The sequence below is a fragment of the Genypterus blacodes genome, unplaced genomic scaffold (assembly GCF_046128005.1).
Source record: "Genypterus blacodes isolate CSIRO-AG114 ecotype Tasmania unplaced genomic scaffold, CSIRO-AGI_Gbla_v1 ptg000438l_1, whole genome shotgun sequence".
Classification (NCBI taxonomy): domain Eukaryota; kingdom Metazoa; phylum Chordata; class Actinopteri; order Ophidiiformes; family Ophidiidae; genus Genypterus; species Genypterus blacodes.
Genome location: NW_027467208.1, coordinates 1,763,399 through 1,779,083, shown reverse-complemented (window position 1 = coordinate 1,779,083; position 15,685 = coordinate 1,763,399). Strand labels below are relative to the sequence as shown.

The 15,685-nt window shown below is 44.1% G+C and overlaps 1 protein-coding gene across 1 annotated transcript in view; it reads left to right on the top strand.

Moving 5' to 3' along the window:
• The window catches only part of LOC142989894 (CUB and sushi domain-containing protein 3-like), a 246,315-nt gene that overhangs the window by 192,678 nt on the left and 37,952 nt on the right, over positions 1 to 15,685 (top strand). Inside the window, exons 21-35 of the mRNA XM_076139634.1 lie at positions 543 to 731; positions 3,943 to 4,043; positions 4,138 to 4,206; positions 4,401 to 4,557; positions 7,233 to 7,424; positions 9,659 to 9,785; positions 10,174 to 10,376; positions 10,607 to 10,798; positions 10,976 to 11,114; positions 11,366 to 11,553; positions 12,097 to 12,215; positions 12,298 to 12,373; positions 12,462 to 12,578; positions 15,207 to 15,320; positions 15,438 to 15,533. Of these exons, the coding sequence (XP_075995749.1) occupies positions 543 to 731; positions 3,943 to 4,043; positions 4,138 to 4,206; positions 4,401 to 4,557; positions 7,233 to 7,424; positions 9,659 to 9,785; positions 10,174 to 10,376; positions 10,607 to 10,798; positions 10,976 to 11,114; positions 11,366 to 11,553; positions 12,097 to 12,215; positions 12,298 to 12,373; positions 12,462 to 12,578; positions 15,207 to 15,320; positions 15,438 to 15,533 (2,079 nt within the window). The remainder of the gene's footprint in view (positions 1 to 542; positions 732 to 3,942; positions 4,044 to 4,137; positions 4,207 to 4,400; positions 4,558 to 7,232; positions 7,425 to 9,658; positions 9,786 to 10,173; positions 10,377 to 10,606; positions 10,799 to 10,975; positions 11,115 to 11,365; positions 11,554 to 12,096; positions 12,216 to 12,297; positions 12,374 to 12,461; positions 12,579 to 15,206; positions 15,321 to 15,437; positions 15,534 to 15,685) is intronic.

The window sequence follows — 15,685 nt, the reverse complement described above, 5'->3', positions numbered from 1 at the left end:
ATTAAAGCTCTTGTGTGTTTTGATGGCTGGTTTAGTTTAATACTGTGGAACACTGTGCCGACACACACCGAGGCTCCAAAAGTCAAACATGGGAGGTGCAACTTGTCAGTCTCCACACGCACCGACTGCACTTTCATACAGCAGTAACTCTCAGAAATACTGTACATCGTTAAATTCCACATCAAATTGGATTCCTTCTTTGCCCACTGAGAAAATATTTCCTCTGCGGCAAGTTGCTACAGGCCAAATCAGCAAATCCATTTGGTCCAATTTCATTTCCCTAATGGTAAATACGACCTTTTTATTCTCAACTATCATTTTGTAGATGTAGACAGTATTTCATCAGGAGGCATCAACTTTGAATAAAGATTCTTAGTGAAATGTAATCGAAGGCAAATGCTGCAAATTACTACTGGGCCTCCATTTTACTTACAATTTCATTTTGCCTGAACAGATGTGAAGTAGAACGCCATATTTATGTAATACAAACTTGTTATGCTGATTCATCATCCCTATATCACACTGTTGTTCATGTTGTGTAGAATACACCCTGGAGCCGTGTGAAGACCCTGGGATGCCGCGGTTCGGCCGGAGAAACGGCTACAGCTTCGGCGTCGGTGACACCTTGTCATTTTCTTGCAACATGGGTTACCGCCTAGAGGGGGCGCCAGAGTTAATCTGCCTGGGAGGCGGTCGGAGGATGTGGAGCTCTCCGTTACCACGATGCGTCGGTAGGTGGACTCCTCTCCTTCTTCAGTCCTTGTTCTCCATACTGTTGGCAAATTTCCACCGACATGAGAATATTTAGAATTAGTCGTCTTTTGAAATTGCCTGCGATTTCTGTAGCGGTAATGTAAAGCGTGGCAGCTCAAGGCAATTTTGTGAAATGTCTTCCTCGCGTTGCTGTATGTATATTCACTGCAATTCAACTGAAATAAGATCTAAATTATTTAACGGTTAGTGGAACAGAACACACGCCCGCAGTGCTAATGTCTCTGTAATGTGCTAAGCTGCTGTGCTGCTGATGCCTTCACATTCTTTCCAAACACGCAAACTCTTGCCAACAGTGTGTTGGGAAAAGGAATCACAGACAAAAGTTAATGTGAAGTGAATGCGAAGTTGCCCTTTTTTATGAAATTGATATAAAAGACAAAAAAGCTCAGAAGGCTTTAACAAGACAGTGATGCACAAACACAAAGGGAAAAGGAGGAAAACAACTTCATTTAGAGTAAAGGATGGCAGTGAAAGGAGTTTGGGATTTCACCTGCATCACCTTAGGAGACCTTGAGTTCTATCGGGTATTCTAAAAGAATGTTTGGGAGAGTTCTGAGCCAAAATACTGCAAGTGTCAGTGAAGTAAAATAACCCTAAACTAGATGGGGAGGAGATGCAAAATAAAGTATCGCCGAAAACAACTAAAGGCGTTGTTTAACCTTTTTGTAAGTTTGGGTGTCTGAGCCCATGAGCCCACTTTTATGGATGCCCACATTTAGTTTGATTTGACCTGCTGACATCAGCCCACTTTAAGCTCGTCCTTGGAAAGGTGAGTTTTTAAAAGTTATTTATTTATAATATAGCAGCCAGCATGGGCGCTGTGTTGGTGTGCGCCCAGTTAAAGAGGGCTGCAGGAATACAAACAGGGACAATCATCTGAGTTTCCACTGGGTTCTGTAACGATCAGTCTCAGTCTGAAACTAATCGAATCTGCCGGATCTCACACACACACACACACAAACACACACACACACACACACACACACGCAGTGCACACACAGGCGTCCTCTCCACACACAGAGATAATGTTGTGCAAAGTGACGCCTCCGCATCGCTGTGCAGTGTTTGTGGCCAGTAAACAGGAGCTGCAGAAACACCTCTGGTGGTCAAATTCAACTGATTAAAATGAGCTAATGGATGATAACAGAGACACAGAGCCTGCCTGGGAAAAAAGAAATGTAGAGGGCAAAGGGGTGCCACAGAGGATTTCCTCCGAGTGGATTAGGACATGTGTACCAGGAGCACTCCTGCCGTTGCCTTTGCCCTTGTCCAAGCCACTGGCCTCGGAATTGCTCCCCCGGGCTCCCGAAGAGCGGCTGCTTACCGCTCCTCTATAGTTGGTATGGGTCGGATGCAGAGGATGAATTTCCCCGCAGAGATCGATACCGTATCACTTAACTTCAAGGTCTTTGTAAGCAAGAAATGTGTTAAAAGGGATTAGATTTGGGTGCAGATGAACAATCAATAACAGGGCTGTAATAAGACCAGGAACATTTCTGCATTCCTTAACTGGAAGTGTTTAGGATCCGACATGAGACGCACATGGTGATACAAAGACAGCAGGACAGATGAACAGATGAATAGATCGTATAAACACTTTTTAACCATACAGCAGCAGTGCCAGTATTTCTGCTTTTAGCTCTTTGTCATCAAAACGCAGAAATTGATGCAAAGAGGCAGTGGAGGAGTGTTTGAGTGTTGATCCAGGATAGTTTATTGCTTTGCTGTGTGATAATGCTGCACACCACAGGGGATGAAGAGGAGGAGAGATAAGGATCCCTACAATACCGCCACTTGCTGTTTTTTGTTGCTTTTACTGTCATCGACTTGCAAAGTGGCAGAGACATTGACCACAGGAACAAGCTGATATGAATTGCAGCAGCATGCCATCTAAAGTTATTGTCGTTCCAATACACAGCTTGAAATTGTCCAAAACATATCATTTAACCGTACGAATGGCGATGCTTGGCAGTTCTTATTTTAATAAACTCTAATAAACATCTCTTCACTTGAGATGTTGTTTGTATCGTATGTATAGTAATATCCAAGAGGGACTTTGCGAAGGGGCCAGGGATATCTGTGGAGTGGTTTTCTAGAATTAAATGCGCTTCCTCGACCCTTTATAGCTGGAAATTATCTTCTATTTAGTACTTTTGCATAGGAAAATGAGAGGGAGGCGGCAGTGAAAGGAGAGAAATGGATGAAGGATGGAGAGGAGAAGCCCAGGGAGAGGAGGAGGAGGCAGGTTGATTGAACTAGAAGAGGGTAAAGGAGGCACTATTCATAGAGAGGGAGAGGGAGTGAGGGCGCATGAGGGAGGGAGTTAAAGAGGAACAAGGGAGAGGGTGGAGAGGTAATTTTCTAAATGGAAACTGTAGCAGCGTGATTTATTGACGATATGACAGCTGTAATATGACTATTACACCAGTAGAGACACAGGGAGGAGAGGAGAGGGAGCGAGAAGAGGGGGAGAGAGAAGAAAGGGACATCGACACTGTGGATAGAGGGCAAATGAGAGAACAGAGGGAGAATCTTTCGGAAAATTTGACTACCTGCCCATCTACTCTACAGAAGTGGGTGACTAAAGATAACAACACTTAAACAGGGCTGTTAAATACGCACACAAACACACACACACACACACACACACACACACACACACACACACACAGAATAGACAGGCAGTCACACTTATCCCCAAGTGAGGCCTTCTCTTCTTTATTTCGTCCTCGTATGGGGACGTGGCGCCGGTGTAACATCGAACACAAACTCTCCCGAAAACCCTCAGACGCCCACGCAGAAAAAGAGCTGGAACACAAAAGATGAGCTGTCGTTCTCTGCAGGAAAGAAAATAAAACCTCCTCACTCCAAGGACGAGATCAGTCTGATGTGTTCCGTATGACTGCTTGTTGCGAGCGCTTTCATTCAGTTGGACTGTGTAAAAGTTTACCAAACTCGTATATCCTATAAATATCAACGGTTTCCCGGGGAGAGTGAGAGTTTGAAATGCTGACGGCGTTTCTGTGGTCTTGCAAACTTAAGACGTCCCAGCGTGAACCCTTCTCAGTTGCTTCAAACCTTTCCTAGAAAATCCTAATGTGTTATTTTTCACCACTAAACCATCTGTTGTGTTGTGTGTGTTTGTCGTCATCTGCTTGCTGTCACCAGCTGAGTGTGGCTCTTCAGTGATGAACAATGAGGGGATCCTTCTCTCTCCCAATTACCCAATGAACTATGACAACAACCATGAGTGCATCTACAGCATCCAGGTAAGGAATCTGTGCTTCCTTAAATCATCAAAGTAACGGCAAAGATTTTGCTTTAAAGGTGGCATGAATGTTAAATCCCAATCCTTGTCTCCAGGTGCAGGCTGGGAAAGGTATCAATATCTCAGCAAGAACCTTCCATCTTGCTCAGGGAGATATACTCAAGGTAGCATACACACACACACACACACACACACACACACACACACACACACACTTAATACACACAAGTTAAGACAATAATAATAATGAATAACGACAAGCGAGCCGCACGTCCCTTGAGACCTAATTGGACCACATCTGGTTGGTCATTATGCTGCATTTGCATCATGGCTGTGACACGCTGCTGTTACGTTCCAGATTTACGACGGTAAAGATGGCGGGGCCCACGTTCTGGGAGCGTTCACCGGAACGTCTATGCTGGGCTTGACGTTGATCTCCACCTCCAACCACCTCTGGCTGGAGTTCTACAGCGACTCGGAGCACACAGGGGAAGGATTCAAACTGGTCTACTCCAGTAAGTGAGCAGCTGTTCGGGCCGCCACCTCGGGTCTCTTATGCGCTGCACTGCGTCACAAACGTAATGTGATTTCAAACATGCACGTACACGCTTGAGGTGTTGCTGAATCACGACTCACACACGCATGATGGTGACTCAGCTACCTTGGCTTCTCAAAACAATTGGACGAAAACCATTGAATCATTGAAAACCATTTCAAGTGATTAATGAAGCCAAAACTGAGAAGCTGGCAATCCAAAACTTTGAATTTTGAAAAAAGGAAAGGAAACTCCCCTTTACCCTTCTAGCATGTGTGTTGGTAGTTGTTTGGGTAGAATGAGCTTCACTTTGGAGAAGACTACTACTTAGTTTTTTGTTTTGTTTTGATTATCCAATCTGTTTGTGGTTCAGGGGGTCTGAGGCAAAACACTCAAAGACAAATTGCAGATCTCCCAGAATAAGATAATGAGGGTTGTGTTGGGCTTGATTCCACATGCTGCTGGTAAACAGAATAAACAGCTCCAGTAGCCAGTGTCCTCTGAGGAAAAGTGTCCCCGGAATATCAGGAAAACAACTTTGAGAGATTTGGGGGGACGTCACAGATCAGTGCCGACGTGTGTGTGTGTCTATAATTCAAAATCTATGTCCCCAAGTAAACCAGGCCTCAGGTGTGTTCATGTGATCAGGACTCGGAGCCTTCCTCTTTTTGATCAAACATCTGATTTCCAATTCAGCTGTGGGAAGAAAAAGGAAAGCACTTATAAATATAATCTTCATTTTTTTAATAAAGTGCAACTTCTTTTTATAGAAGAAGAAGCTGTGTTCCTCATCGGCTTTTGGGAAAAATCATTTATGATATTAAAAAACCGGCACTCTGACCACAGCTGCTTTAGCTGCCTCTGGACATATGGACCCTGCTGTTGGTTCATGACTTTACAGTTAAACTCAGGAAAAAATCTGTTTTTAATTATGGCACAGGGTTCATCGTGTCATACACCGGACAGTTGGCTCCTTCTTGGGGACAGAATTTAGTCAGCAGGACTCTGAGGTGTCTGTGTGCTCGTCTGTGTTCAAACACGCAACATCTGGAAGCTCCTGGTCCCTGAATCAAGCAGCCCGGTTTCAGACCTGTGATCACCATCCCAGTTAATAGGCTTTTGCCGAAAAAGGAAGCTTGGCGTTTAAGCAGAAGAGAGCCCACATGCATCTGAATCAATGAATTGTATGTAATTATATAGTATGTGATGAAGCATTCTGTGCCTCTTTGAGTATTTATTTGTGAAGTTTTACTGCCAAGACTTCATTTGGCTGAGAAGTCCTGTGCTCTTTTCTGCCCTGTGTGTGTGTGTGTGTACAATGTGTCATCACTAACAACCCCGTCTATACAGCAGAATTGGACCCTTTACAAATGCCCGTGCCTTTGTGTCATACGCGTTAAGAATTATGAGCTGACAACCAGCCAGGATCAGCATCAGATCACAGCCGCAATTAAATGCCATGTGACAAGTGTACAAATTCTCTATAAACGTACACACCGGCTGAATCAATTTATTTCTAAATCTTTCTCATTTATGAATCCATCACAGAAGTCATTGAATATTCCGCTGCTAAAACCATCATGAGAAACTGTCACATTTGATTAGCAAAGCTTTCACAGAGCTCAGATTTGAGCATAGGGTGGCGTGTTAGAGGTGCGTTCCCCAAAGACCCCTCACATTTGGCACCGCCGTCATATATTAATGTGATGGAAAATAAAATCCAATCTATTTATGCAGTCATGAATGATGCTCCCGGCCTCACCGTCTCATACTGATGCAGCTCAAAGTTAGTTAAACATGCAAAATTCAACTCAATTTTACATTTTGAAGACTTGATAAAAGCGGCTGTATGTTGTTTTCTTATGTGCTTAAAACCCAAATGCCTCCCGAAACACCTACTACTAAACTATGGGTGTCTCTCATATACAATAATGAGTGTTATGCCTCCCATATGTTGTGTGTTATATGGTACAATTGAATCAGAATGTGAATCTATCTATTCTCCAAGCGCAGTGATGGTGATGCAGTTAACTAGATTCCTGCAACACATTACGCTGCTCTTTGAACCGTTTTTCACGCTTGTATTATTTTTCTAATACGTATCAGCAAATTGCCAATTTGATTATATTCCACGTGCGGCCTGGCAGCGTGTAGACTCAAATTCTGGATCGTCTCCTCTTGCAGGTAATAGATCAAAGCCTGGTTAGTGTCTCATTATTAAGATAAGCTATTGTTCCACCTCTTCATATCCTGCTCTCCAAAATTGCGCACGTGACTAAACAAACTCTCCCGCACATTAGCATGGAAAGTGGCTTAGAAGAGCCTAAGAAAAGCATTAAAGAGGATGATGAGGTGAACGCAGGCATGCAAATCTCCACTAATATTAGTTTGTCTAGTGTATCTATTTCTGTTTTCTGTTTTTAATGAGGAGGAAAGCTTAATAGGGTATTGGAGATACGTGATGTAAGCGAGCACATAAACTGAACACTTGAGTGAGTCACACATTTAAGGATTACTGCTGTGTATTTAAACACACTTATTCTGTCTCTTTCCCCTGTTTTATTCCTGCTACGGTTGAACGACTCCAAACGAACACCCTGTAAACATCTCCCCCCTCTCTCTCCCCCTCTCTCTCTCTCTGCCTGTGCTTCCCAGGTTTTGAGTTGTCTCACTGCGAGGACCCCGGCGTGCCTCAGTTTGGCTTCAAGGTGAACGACCAAGGTCACTTCTCCGGGAGCAGCATCACGTACAGATGCGAGCCGGGATACACTCTGCACGGAGCGTCCACGCTCAAATGTATGACCGGAGAGAGGAGAGCCTGGGATAACCCCCTACCTTCTTGCATTGGTACGTCTCTCTCTCTGCCTCTCTCTCTCTCTCTCTCTCTCTCTGCCTCTCTCTCTGCCTCTTTGTCTCTCTCTCTCTCTGCCTCTCCCTCTCTCTGCCTCTCATTCTCTCTGCCCCTCTCTCTGCCTCCCTCCCTCCCTCCCTCTCTTTGTGAAGGTGTTTGCAGGGTTTTTTGGGGTGAGATCACAAGGATACAAACGCACACCGGCACTCGGCACCAACGCAATTACGAAAATTATGTAAACCTTCAATAACGTTCCTGATTTAGCCTTTGCTTTCACTCGCATTGCTTCATCTTGTGCTGTGTGTTGCGTGGTCCACCTCCATCTACAGCCATTAATTTACAAAGTTATTTGAAAGGCCGCAGCGGCCCCAGAGCTGTCAGAACCATTGGAACGCCAAGAAAATCAGAGCCGACGTGTTTTCACTGAATAAATGTTGACAGAATTAGGAATGTGTTATTCATTTCTTTTCTCTTTTTTTATGCAACAAACAATTCTCTGACCCTCTCGTGAATATCCAATCCAAAAACTCAATTCAAAAAATCAAATAAAAACGGCTCCAGGATGGCCCATAACCCTTCATCCAGTTTGGATTCAAGCAATCATCGCTGAAAACAAGCAGCAATTTGGCAGATAGGATCCAGCCAATGGAAAAGAAAACATTCAGCGAAAAAGACCCAAATGTGTTTGTTCCGCTACATGGCTTTTGTGACGCGGACCTTAATGTTTTGCGAGCTTTTGCTTGACACACTAGTTTGAGAGCCTCTCAGATTGGCCTGGAGCATTTTGTTTGTTGTTGGTGAAAAGAGAAATACTGCGAAATCAAGAAAAACAATTGGCCGCATTCTCATTTAGCTGCGTCAAAGGCTGTCAAAAAAAGCGTCTCCCGGTTTCTACGTCAACAGAGACACGACGAAGCGCTGGACTCAGAGGAAGATTGCAAGAGCGCACAGTCATTAAGGACCCCTGCTAGGAACTCAAACTCAAACCTCAACTCCAATTGCAAAGCAGAAAGTTTGTAATGTTTGATTTAGTCCCTGCATGTATTTGTGGAATTCTTCCCTCTCTATAGATATGTTTATTAAAGAGTTTCATTCCACATTAAACATTCAGTTAGCTTAAAGCCCCTCACTGTGAACCCTGTTAAACCATCTTTTAAGCTCTGGAATCTTTCTAAATATTCCATTAAGACATGGTTTGCTTTTTAAATTCTTCTTTCAGGGCTTTAAATGGAGCTGAAATACGCCTCTGTTCTAAATATTGATGTCAACAAGTCAATAATAATGATTTATTTGCTACACACAGTCATTACTGCCGTGTTTTCATTTGCATTTTTTGGAGCTATTTAATTTTACACTCCATTTGAAATGATTAGTCACGCTAAACCAGTTTGCTCTCCCCGTACATCGCAGGCTGAACGCACCTCATTATGAACTCAAAACAGTTGCTAGTTAGCTTATATGTTACATGCTGCAAAATGGCCACTGTAACCAAACCCCAGATGGAAGTTATAGCCGGGTAACAGCAGCAAGCAGGCACAACTGATTTCTGATGCAGCTTAATAAGTCTCCCTCCCGCTCACTATCAATAATGAAGCAGTCATAAAGCCGCTACCTGCTCTGCCCCGGCTTTATATCACTGACTTACTCTGACCTCAGCTCACCTGCAGCCTTAATATCACATAGCTTCTTATTATTACTTGTCCTGTTTTTTTATCCTTCCTTTTTTCGCCTACCTTCCCCTCTCTCTCTCTCTCTCTCTCTCTCTCTCTCTCTCTCTCTCTCTCTCTCTCTCTCTCTCTCTCTCTCTCTCTCTCTCTCTCTCTCTCTCTCTCTCTCTCTCTATCTCTCTCTCTCTCTCTCTCCCCCTCTCTCTCTCCCTCCCTCTCCCCATAGGGTGGTCTTAATATCACTCCTATTACTCCAGATAATATATTCTGGTTGGGCAGAGAGCCTGAGGGAGGAGGGTGGGGGTGGTGAAAAGATATTACAGAGAGAAGAAGAAGAAGAAGAGTGAGGGGGGGGGGATTATTTTCAGCTATATAATATGTAGTGATTTCTTGCAGACTCAGCACTTTGCCTCTTCTCTTCTCTTCTCCTCTCTTCTCTTGATTCATCACATACACACTCCAAACACATTCCTCCCATTTACTGCGATTGACTCGACAATAAACATGACGATGCTGACAATTGCGCCAATTTGTGCGTATGTTTATGTCTTTGTGTACTTCAGCCGAGTGTGGCGGTCGGTTCAAAGGTGAATCTTCAGGGCGAATTCTGTCTCCCGGATACCCATTTCCCTACGACAACAACCTACGCTGCATGTGGACCATCGAAGTGGACTCAGGGAATATCGTGAGGTAACTGTGGAAACCCAGAAACCTTCCGCCTTCCTTCCTTCCTTCCTTCCTCTGCATGTTTCAGTACTTTTGGCAGAAGGCGGAATGGAAAAACATTCCTTCAGCTATTCTGGATTAATGATTATGCGCGACTGGGATGGCTTTAAAACTGATTTATTCCACTTATTCAGCTACTATAAACTTAAAAGGTCACATCTAATATGTTGAAAGCTTAGTCTGGAAGTGCTGTTTGATGTTACCCATTAAACTGCTGCAATGAAATAATTTTTCAATGTAATGGAAATATTGAAAGCATTGTCCTTCAATTTGGAATTTTTATTTAAGAAGTAGCCACATGTTTTGAGTTCCGTCCGCAATGTTTGAGATTTTGTTTTCACGCCATTTGCAGTCTTCAGTTCTTGGCCTTTGACACGGAAGCCAGCCACGACATGCTGAAGGTTTGGGACGGACCACCGGAGAACGAGATGTCTCTGTCAGAGCTCAGCGGGTCTCTGGTCCCTGAGGGGATCCACTCCACGCTCAACACCGTCTCGGTTCAGTTTGAGACCGACTTCTACATCAGCAAGTCAGGGTTCGCTATTGAGTTCTCTAGTAAGTACACGTATTGCAATCTCACCTAAACCAGTTCATTGTGGTCACATGTATTAGTACGGTTTCTATTCAAACATCATCAGACCAACAGCGGGCTCACCAGGTACTGCCGGTGGTACTGAGAACTGTTCTAAAATGCTCTAAAATTCAGCCTGACACATATTTTGCCCTCTCGTATTCCCGTCCTCCGTCCCCTCTGCATCCCTCCGTCCCCTCTCCTCCTCTCCCAGGCTCTGTAGCGACAGCCTGCAGGGACCCAGGAGTGCCTATGAATGGCAGTCGCAGCGGTGATGGCCGTGAGCCGGGGGATTCGGTGTCCTTTCAGTGTGACCCGGGATACGAGCTCCAGGGGGACGACACAATCACCTGTATACAAGTGGATAACAGATACTACTGGCAGCCCAGCCCGCCGGTCTGCATAGGTGAGACTCCAGCCTCCATACTGTCAGAGCACAGGGGCACACAGAAGATATATATCATACATGAGTACATCCAGGATGTACTGCATAGGCAATGACCCTTTTGTTAGGGACTTACTGTACACATACTGCATCCTCTTTAAAATGAATGAATCGCTTCGACTTTTGTTCCCATCGTAGCTCCGTGTGGAGGAAACCTGACCGGCTCCAATGGATTCATATTATCGCCCAACTACCCTCATCCCTACCCGCACTCCAAAGACTGCGACTGGCTCATCGCCGTCAACTCTGACTACGTCCTGTCTCTGGCCTTCATTAGGTGAGCTTTATCACCAAAGCTTTGCTTCAAACCTTTAAATTTTGCTTTTCATTCGGTACAAGACTATCAGGACGACCATCCGCCTCCCTATTCACTGTGTTTTACTGAATTTGGTCACCGGCCTTGGGAGGTTCCTGTGCTATTGTATGAGAGTGAAAACTGTTTGGTGCTACGAAATAATTTGATTGAAGTGGAAATAACACAGTTTTGTTCCTGTCCTGCTCTGTCCTGTCCTCCTGTCCTTTCACCAGCTTCAACATTGAGCCAAACTACGACTTCCTGTATATCTACGATGGCCCGGATAGCAACAGTCCTCTGATTGGTAGCTTCCAGGACAGCAAACTTCCCGAGCGAATCGAGAGCAGCTCAAACTCCATGCATTTAGCTTTCCGCAGCGACGGCTCAGTTTCTTACAATGGCTTTCATCTGGAATACAAAGGTAAATATGGGGCTCTTGTAGAATGTATTAGTGGGAAAGCTTCTAAAGTAAGATAAGATAGGACTTTATTTACCCCGAGGGAAGTACTCAAAGAAATTAGACTTTCTTCCGGGAAGGAGCTCAAAAATACAGAGGAGTTTCTTTGCAACAGAGACGAACGTTCCTGCCCGGTGTAATCGTTCATCTACTCACATCACAACAGGCACAGGAATGAAGTTTAGAGTTGATGCGGTTGTGGCCAAATCACAATTTGCGAGGGAGGGAGGGATTGGAGGGCGCAGTGGCATCGTTAACAAGGTCCCTGTAGCATATAGAAGCCCGAGAGTGAAGTTATGGTTTGTGATCTATCTTTGGCAAAGGCAGCAAAGTCAATCAGGCTGTTAAAAAGGCCAACAGAATGTCTGCTGCCTCACTGATTATGGCCAGAGAGTAGTTATTATTAATTTGCCTTATTATCCATGTCTGCCTGACTTCTCTCTATATATCTCTATCTGTCTTTCTCTTTCTCCCTCTCTCTCTCTCTCTCTCTCTCTCTCTCTCCAGCCAAGCTGAGGGAGTCATGTTTTGACCCTGGCGTTGTGCTAAATGGAACGCGGTTGGGATCTGATTATAAGCTTGGCTCCACCGTCACTTTTTACTGCGAGGCCGGATATGTTCTGCAGGTACATTCACCGGCAAGACAGACAGCTAGCCGTCTTTTTTTACTACAGGTAGTTGAAATATGTTTATGTGTCTTTCCTGTAGGGTTATTCAACTCTAACATGCAGTATGGGGGACGATGGCAGGCCTGGGTGGAACAGAGTGCTGCCAAGCTGTCAAGGTATCTCACAGTGAAGAACACGCACAAATACAAGAAAAAACACCCTCATGGATCTTGTAGTTACTCTGTGTGTGTGTTCTTCCTCCAGCTCCCTGTGGAAGTCGCTCGACAGGAACAGAGGGGACAGTTTTATCTCCAAACTTCCCCAGAAACTATACGTCTGGACAGAGCTGTGTCTACTCTATATCTGTGCCCAGAGAGTTTGGTAATTTTATCACACACACAAGCAAACACAAGCACACACACACACACACACACACACACACACACACACACACACACACACACACACACACACATACACACACACACACTCACGCGATTCCATACAGTCCTACACACACCTTCGCATGCATGGCAGATCGTACAAATAGAATCTTGCTGGGCATTTATTTGATTTCAAGTATTCATCACAGGAATGACGATGAATCTGTTTTTATCCAACCACGTTTGATCGCAGCTCCTTAAGCCCCTCTCTCATAACTGACACGTTATGAGAGCATCAATATCATAAAGGATTTCCCATATCCAGCCAGGCTGTGTTGGGATTGTGGTGTCATTTAGACAAAAAGCTGCGTCTGTCTGAGTGATGAGCAGAGCTGAAAGAGGTTGATCTCATCCAATCACCTGATACAAATCACTGATTGAATAAAAACACCATTTGATGTGAAGTTAAACCGCTAAATCCTATAAACTGCAACAGCCGCATCATTAAATACGGATTTCATCATTTCATATATTTACACATCTTTAATTTGATATTGGGCATCAAGCACATTTCATTTTAAACACAAGCACACACACACACACATACAGATTGATCATATATCAAACATTATAAACTCATAAGCTGACTAATTATTAGCATCGACTGACTAATTTGCTCTGACTTGACCTTTTACAAATCTTTTTTTCTAAATCAGTAACTGGTGCATGTGAGTGTCGATGGTGTCCAATTATGCCCCATGGTGTTATGAATAAATAGCAGCGTTCCCCGAGGCTGTTGATGGTTGCTGTCTCATTATATTTGCGTAGAAGCTTTTGGAGTGTCGGCTCCGTGCAGAAATTTTGACGGAGAGGAGCTAACGTTTGTTTGGCCTACATTTAGCAAACGCCAAACACACACAGACAGACAGACAGACAGGCAGGCAGGCAGGCAGGCAGTCAGACGAGGCTGCCTGAACCTCCCACACAGAGCCACAGAGATGTTTTGTTGAGTAAAGTTTCAATGCCCCGCCTACACTTTATCAACAGCTGTCGTACGAATAGAAGTTTAAAATAATGAAGTGAGTCACGGCGTAGCAGAGTGAATGCCAGTTAGTCATCTGTGATTGTGGTATTCTTTGCGGTTTATCCCCATGGAGATATTACTCTTATTGTTGACTCAGACCTCTCAAAGTTTCCCTACTAATGTCACAAGAAGACTAAACTTGTCATTTAATCGACAAAACATCTTTCTCCGTTTCAGCAAATTGGTACGTATATCGTTTTCTCTGCAATGGTGAATTGATTTACTTCTGTCTGGACATTCTTCTGTCTGAATGACTGAACAGATCTATCCAGGGTATCTGTGGGATTGATTAGAATTCTTCAGCGTGTGTTTTATCTCAGAGGTGGAGGTTCTGTCTATGCCAGTCTATGCTAGTAGGCAGCGCAGAATGGTCAGGAATCACCTCTCCGTTGAGTTAGTCCAAGCTGGAGAAGGAGAAGGAAGGAGATGGTAGGTTTGTCCTCTGAATCAGTGTAGGATGGAAGTTGGAGAGTGCTGAGGCGTTGGTTCAACAGCTAACAAAGTAGTGAAGGAGCCCTGGAAAGACCTTTATCAGAGGAATCAGAGTAATGGACCCTCCAAGACTTTTGGCCCTGAACTCTCTACCTCACTTTAAGAGTTGTTGTGTTCTCAAACAGTTTGAACTGTGATCTGCTGCAGTAACAGAAAGGCTTAATGGGAACATTAATCACACTGATCACCTTAAAGTCTAGACACAGTGAGATGTAAGTTCTTCTGCCTATAGGTAGGATCTCATCAGTCTTCATACCTCCCACTGTAGACTCAACGGATCCCTGTGCTCTCTGCCTGTATCGTTTTGTTCGTTTAGTACTTTCAACTGATGTTTACAAAAAACAGTTAACCTGTCTTTTGTGAGTAACAGCCAAATGTCTTATGGCTGAACATCCTTGGCAGTGTTCAGATATAATCCTTGACACCTCAGCCTTAGGGACCAGAGAGTGTGTTTGTGCGTGTGTGTGTGTGTGTGAGATAGAGAAAGAGAGAGGTCGTGTGCATGTGTGTGTTAGTATCAAGCGAGAGAGGCGGGGGAACCTTTATTGAGGCTGACCTGAATGTGATTTATGCTTAAGGGCATTTCAGCTGCAGACGAACAGATTTACATTTACTTATTTACCTTACCGTACCTTACCTTACCTTACCTAACCTTACCTTACCTTACCTTACCTTACCTTACCTTACCTTACCTTATCATACCGTACCTTACCTTACCTTAGACTCCACTACCTTATAGGAGGAAGTAAAAGTCACAGTTCTTGACATCAATGGCTCAGCGCTCTTCTCTGGTCTGTGTTCTGCCTTCAAACTGTATGAGATACGGTGAAGTTTGGATTACTATGTGCCCTGATTTGTAATTTTTTTGACAATAATTAGCTTCAAATTTGTGTTGACACAGCACCTTAATAATATTTAAATGAGCTTGTTGAGGTTACATTTATCAGTGGGAAGGTCAGACACAGACAGAGGAGAGGAATGACAATGTGGGACCGTTCAAGAGTGCTTAACCTGTCTCTTTATCTCTTTTGTTCTTTTTCTGGTTTCCAGTGCTCTTTGGTCAGTTTGTGTTGTTCCAGACGTCTCTAAACGATGTGGTGGAGATCTATGATGGACCCACGCAACAGAACACGCTGCTGTCATCTCTGTCTGGGTCACACTCTGGTATGAACAGAGGGATGGAATGACCACAAGCCAGTTACTCTTAGTTTACAGTGCGTTTTGACTCATTTTCTCTGTCTCTTTCTCTGTGTCACTCTCTCTCTCTCTCTCTCTGTCTAGGCGAGTCTCTCCCCCTGAGTTCAGGTAACCAGGTCACCATCAAGTTCACCACAGTTGGCCCAGAAACTGCTAAGGGATTCCACTTCGTCTACCAAGGTTAGCTAATCCCAAGAAGCCAAATGTGGCAGCTTGTTGCCAATAATTTAGCATTCAGCATTTTATTTGCAAAACATCCACCTTTACGCTCACTTGATGCAGCACTGTTATGCACACTGAATTAATATCAGATACTGTCTCTTTAACGCTAT